The sequence below is a fragment of the Aedes aegypti genome, chromosome 1 (assembly GCF_002204515.2).
Source record: "Aedes aegypti strain LVP_AGWG chromosome 1, AaegL5.0 Primary Assembly, whole genome shotgun sequence".
In the NCBI taxonomy this organism is placed as follows: Eukaryota; Metazoa; Arthropoda; class Insecta; order Diptera; family Culicidae; genus Aedes; species Aedes aegypti.
In genome coordinates this window covers 86838042-86844344 of record NC_035107.1, presented here as the reverse complement: position 1 = coordinate 86844344, position 6303 = coordinate 86838042, and the positions used below count along the sequence as shown (strand labels likewise).

The 6303-nt window shown below is 39.2% G+C and overlaps 1 protein-coding gene across 1 annotated transcript in view; it reads left to right on the top strand.

Moving 5' to 3' along the window:
- Window positions 1-270: 270 nt before the first annotated feature.
- Window positions 271-6303, top strand: part of LOC5576578 (transmembrane protein fend) — a 301586-nt gene continuing 295553 nt past the window's right edge. The window contains exon 1 of the mRNA XM_021841777.1: window positions 271-1158. Coding sequence (XP_021697469.1) covers window positions 886-1158 — 273 coding nt within the window. The 5' untranslated portion in view covers window positions 271-885. The remainder of the gene's footprint in view (window positions 1159-6303) is intronic.

Genomic DNA, 6303 nt, shown 5'->3' with positions numbered 1-6303 from the left:
CGGCTGTCCATATTCTTTGCGGCTTGGAAACAAACCTTGATTTCACTGAAGGGGTTCAAGATCTCTCATATAAATCCACCGGATTCAGAAATACTGACCCCGATTGGCGCCATCCTGAAATTGAACAGCTTGGGGTAGAGGCTGCTTCGATTTGCTGTTCATAAAATTTGTCTAAGTTAGTTAAGGGTTCAAAATTAACAGAATCAATCTGAAATAGGACAGTTGGAAGTAGGAGTGTAACCACCGAATAGGAAAAATTGAGGAAGTAAGACTCTTACGTTCAGTACTTTACGGATCCGTCGGTCGTATGAATTAATAAATTATTTCCTAGCAGAGTTCCCCGAGACGTGCCATCCTGGTGAGGTTCATAGTCGTGTTTTCAGGCCAACACGACTCCAGTTCGGGGAGACGTTGAGAAGTGTTGCAAAGAGTGGAGCAGCTCGCGAATGCAAGAAGAAAAGCACAGAAAAAGATAAATAAAGTGATCTGAAAGGGAAGCGATCCGGTCTGGACGGAGCTGGTCGAAGAAGAATCAGAATTCATAAGCGGAAGAAGAGAAAGAAGCATGAAAAATGATGCAATTATATAATTAAGAAGTTTGAAATATTTTCGTCTGTGTGTGATGTGAGAGCAGCAACCAACAACGGGCAGAGGTCTCCGTGCCGTTTTTTCCCCTGTTGTTTCGGATCGCGAGGAGTATATTATTATTTTTCACGGTCTCTCAGGTTTCGCGTGTGTGTTTTCTTGTCTGGTCCTTTACCTACATCGAAGTCGCGAAGGAGAAAAATTCTCAGCGATTAAGATCGATATCGCACAGAGGAGGGCATCGTACGAGAAGAAGACACAAGATACAAACCCACGTGTGGAGGTCGGTGGTCAGCAGTGATGGGGCCAATCAAATTCAACCTGTCAGTTGCTTCGGTCGGAGGCTTGATGGTTTGTTTACTGACATTGGTCACAGTGGGTCACGCGGCGATAGAGACCACAGCAGATGACGGTGACGTATCTGCCGGAGCGACGGTGAATAGAAAGGTGACAGTTGATGGCGGTCATCAGTATGAGGAATTGCCACCACTGGCAAAACCGACGGCCGCGAAGGAGGGAAGGAAAGCGACGGAATCGGTGATGGAGCCATGCCGGGAAGCGTGCTCGAAAAAGGTAGGATTATAATGCGGATATGTTTCGTTATAAATTGATAGTAATAATAAGTAATTATCATATTTTGATTAGGCATACGGCATTAATTCAACAGTAAAAGAAGAGGTATTTTGACATTAGTAAACTATTGATCACACGCGTCTTGAAACAAAAGCCATTTTTTAATCGCTATTTCCGAGTTTACGGACTAAGTTCGTTGAGATAAAACTATTTGAATCTTTCAGAACTGCAACAATCCCCGAACATTCGATAGCAATAGTGTCCCTGAGGTTTGGTGCTTGTTTAAAGGGGTTTTATCATGCACTGGTATCCTCCTGATCTAATCGAGATCTGTAGCAGTGTACGATAAACAGGCTCTCATGATGAGCTGCAAATCATGATTGTTGCAACACGTGAAAGAATGTATCAATTTTCTCAGGACTCAATCCCAAAATCAATTGCAGACTTTCCGTCGTACCCTTAAGCATGATCAATAGAGTGATGCAAATTTTGAAATTTTGGCTCCCCTATGCTTAAACGGTTTTTATTATGGTAAATAGCATCCTCCCAAAATTTGAAGTGATTCGGAAGAAATTTGACTGTGCACATGCCATTTGAAGTTTATATGGAGATTACTATGGAAAACGTCAACCTTTTGTGTTCAGCCCTCTATCTCGTCGTCATAATATTTTTCTGGAAAAGTGAACAAATTGTACTAATATTAAATCCTTTCAGCTACAACTTTGCCGAAGACCACATTTCGATTGGACGTCAGGATAAATTGCTATTCATAATCATAAAGTGGGTTTGCATTTTGCATGCTTAACCAACTGCTCGGCAGGCAACAGTGGTGCTCCTGGCGGGTAGAATAGTTCAAAGTAATCCAGGCTACTATGTTCTACAGCAAAAAAGCAGTGTTGCTCTGAAAGTAATTAAACGATCATCTCAGTATGATTTAGACTTTGTTATCAATGATAACAAATTATCCTCAATATGTGGTCTTCGGCAAAGTTGTAGCTGGGAAGATTTCATATAAGATGAGTGTGTTCACTTTTCCATAGATTATTATGACGAGCTTTTAGAGGACTGAACACAAAAGGTTTGCCTTCTCCATAGTAATTTCCATATAAACTTCAAAAAGCGTGTGCACAACCAAATTTCTTCCGAATCACTTCAAATTTTGGGAGGATCATTTTCATTGTAATTGACATCGTAATGATCAAGGACACAACTTTTTTTTATAAAAGTGTGATGGTTTGATGAACCCTGAAATTTCAAGTCAGACGTACTTTAATACGGGAGATTTTAATATTGACTTCTAATTGATAATTCAGTCATTTCCTTGTTGAATGATTAGAATGTATTTTAAAGCCCATAATCCGGAATCAACCTCATTTACTGAGTGACTTTGATAGCTTCTTGAAGCGACCCCTCAACTTCCCACACTCCATCAAGACCGCCGGAAAGCATTTAGAATCCAGTCAGAAGTCAAACTATCAATAGATCTACTCTGGATAACCCGAGTGATAGACTCAGTAAAATCCTATCAGTGGCATAAATCTTAAAAGGCCGCTCTACTCGAGGAGAAAGTCCGCCTCAGATCCCAACAATTAAAGCGATCCACTCCACAAGAAACCAAGTCACTAGAGCAACTTCAACCGCCAGCCAGCTCTCGTATCTGGTCCCCATTCCTAAACTATGATCAATGTGAACTGATATCGATCTTGACTGGTATCTGCCTACCAACCAACCGGCGAAGCAACTTGACGATCCGAAGTCGGCAGCGCAGCGGCAGGAATTTCTCTCCCACCAAGAGCTTCTGGGAATCCACCTTCACCGATTCCCTGTGGGACGAGAAGACAGCAGCGTGAGCCAACCAACAGCAGCGAGAACATTCCATTCGGGCGACAGCTTCTTGGCCGGGGAAGAATCTCACGGAAGCTTTCAAAAACTTCCATCACTAAACGACTGCTGCTTCGCTACCACTCACGCCGCACTAAGGGGTGATTGGCGAATCCGACTGGCCAAAAACATGTTTGAATTCTGGTGTCAGATCATCAGGCCGGTGTACGCTGGGTCAAAGTGTTAGGCCGAATGGTTCATTTCGGAACCAGAAATTTGAACTAGCACCTAGTATTCTCTCACATATTCAAATACTGCTGTGCATATGACACTTAAACAGTTTTTGAATAATGCTTTTTGCTCAGGTTCCCTCTATTTCGGTCTATGTTTGAGCTGTATCACCTTAATATAAGGGATCGAAAAAATACGAAATTAAACTGATCATTTTTCTAGGTCATGATTGTGTTCAGTTTTCTAACTACAAATTCAGTTTACAACGACTAATCGTTGTGCAGAGTATGTAGATATACGACAACATAAAATATATTTTAAATATAGTCAGCATAATTTTATACTATAGTTTTATATAAACGTTCATAATGAATGTTTATTATTTTAAAAATATGCAAGAAATTGAAAAGACCCTTGAAATCTTGATGTAATGTTTTGGAAATCTAGGTTTAGCAATCGTGGTGGGAATCAAGGTTATAAATCATTACCGACGTTTCAACCCGTTTGGGGTCTTTTTCAAGGGTTCGATATTCCAGTTTTTTTTTTTGGCAAGATGGATTAACTTTACGTAAAAATATTTTACGAAATGGTCTGACCCCGTTGGGATATTTTCGATTTTCTCACGAACTCCACCTGAGGACGTTGATTTTTTCCCTAAATTTCACCCATAAATAGTAAAAAAAAAAAGATTTATGAATAAAAAGACGACGTCAGAAGAACAAAGTCAATTTCGTAAGTGAGTTAGAAACAAATGAGCGTTAGTGACCAACGTTCGAAAATTTAGTTGAATATCGCACGTCTATCTGCGACATATAATTTGCATGCTGTTCAAAACTCTTCTTCATCTTCTTCATATATTTTTCTTCTTGGCATTACATCCCAATTGAGACAGAATCTACCTCTCAGATTGGTACTCGATGGGCACTTCACTCGATTAATAAGGGCTCGCTTTATTCTAATTCCAGAGAAGGCAAGGACATTTCCTTTACTGAACCGACCAGGAATCGAACCCAGATACCTTTAGCATGTTTTTTTCTTTGTAAACAATAATGTTAAAACTAGCCTAAGGAAACGCACATAAAATACTTTCTAGTCATTTATAGATTTGAATCCTAAAAACCAATTCTATAAATTTATGAGGGACTTAAGTAGTGAATATTTTAGACCATTTTTTACAGTTTAATTTAAAAAATATTCATTCAAAGCCCACTTCATAAGAATGGCCATTTAACATTACAATGTTAAACAACGAGGCAGCCATAATTGAGCTGTCACTTTCTGGTTAGTAGGACAGCTATATTGCATTCGTTGCCAATAGAGACCAGTTATACTTCTACACCTCCACGATCGTCGTAGGTACCGTAGATACCAAGTAAATTTTACGATGGTTGCATTTGAAGCAACCAAGGATTCAACATGATGGTGATGGAGCATTTCCTCTTGAGGTGAAAGTTAATCGATGCCACACTTCAGAAGTACATAAATCTGGAGAACCAGACCGCCGATCAAGCTGAAAACATGATCAATTGGTCACAAGATGGCGGAATCAATCAAGTTTGAACAAAACAAACTGCAAGCATATTTATTTTGTCGTATAGGCTGGCGAAATCAACCTACCTGTTAAAAATCTGAACAGCTACGGCAAATGAAATGTAATATGCTGTTAACAAAATGTTAATAAAATCTTAAATTTGTTTTACGAAATCAGGATGATAGCACAGACAAACAGACGTAACACTTAGAACAAATGTCTATCAAAATCATAGTCATGAGGGCATGTACGCCCAATGCTAAAATCGGTGTGTTTGGCCGGTAGGCCAACAGATGGCGGTAGTGTGCGAACGTCAAACACGAACAAAAGCAATGTGAGCGCTGCGGGTGGTGAATCGGCCACCTACCATATTTTTGAACCGACCGTTAAAAAGGTGGTCGATGGCCAATGATGAGAGTGTGACTTCTGTTTGTCTGTGATGATAGCGTTGTCTAATAACACAGAATACCTAGATATAAGAAATAAATGTAATGTTTAGAATGATACTAATAAAGAATTTGAAAAAAAAAACAAGTTAGAAACACTTGAACAAACGTCCATGGCTCTGTAGATTTATGCTCTTGAAGATTTGAGGATTGGGTTCGAATCATCTTCACCTAACAGCTAATTCGCTCGGTTTTGCTTCCGTTGTCATTCCATTGTCATTGCGTTTGGGCCAGAAGCTATTCTGGTTATTTTGAATACAGGGACCATTTTGAATGCTAAAAATTACAAAAAAGTAACGCTGTCTTGAAAAAATGTGTTATCATAAGCATGAAACGAGATCACCAGTTGGTAATCCATCCTTGACTGAACACGAATATGTTTTTGCATTCGCATAACGCGAACTACGAAACTTCACGGCATTCCGTAAACAAGCCGTCTTGTTTGGGCTTTCCGAAGCACAAATCTCTCAGGCTTCTCATCACTTTTTCTCTTTGTATGCTTATCAAAATCCTAAGTATTGACATCAGGATTCTCACTAGAATCCTCTGAGGATTATTGTCGGTATTTTCTTTAGTATTCTTTTATGATTCTCATCAGAGTTTTCTCAGGATTCTCATCACAATTCTCTTAAAATTCTTATCATAAACTTCTCAGAATTCTCATAAGAATTCGCTAAGAATTCTCAGCAGAATTCTCTCAAAAATCTCATTAGAATTCTTTTGGGATTCTCAACAGAAAATTCTTAGGATTATCATCAGAATCCTCTTAGGATTCTCATCATAATCCTCTCAGGATTCTCATCAGAATTCTGTCAGGATTTACAACAGAATCCTCTCAGGATTCTCATTGGAACTCTATCAGAATTCTCATCCCAATCCTCTCAGAACTGTAATCAGAACTCTCTCACAATTCTTATCAGAATTATGTCAGGATTCTCATCATAATCATCTTGGGTTTCTTATCAGAATTCTGTCAGAATTTCTCATCAAAATCCTCTCAGAATTCTCATCAGAATCCTCTCAGGGTTCTCGTCATAATTCTCTCAGCATTCTCATCAAAATCCTCTCAGGATTTTCATTGAAAATCTCTCAGAATTCTCATCAGAATACTTTCAG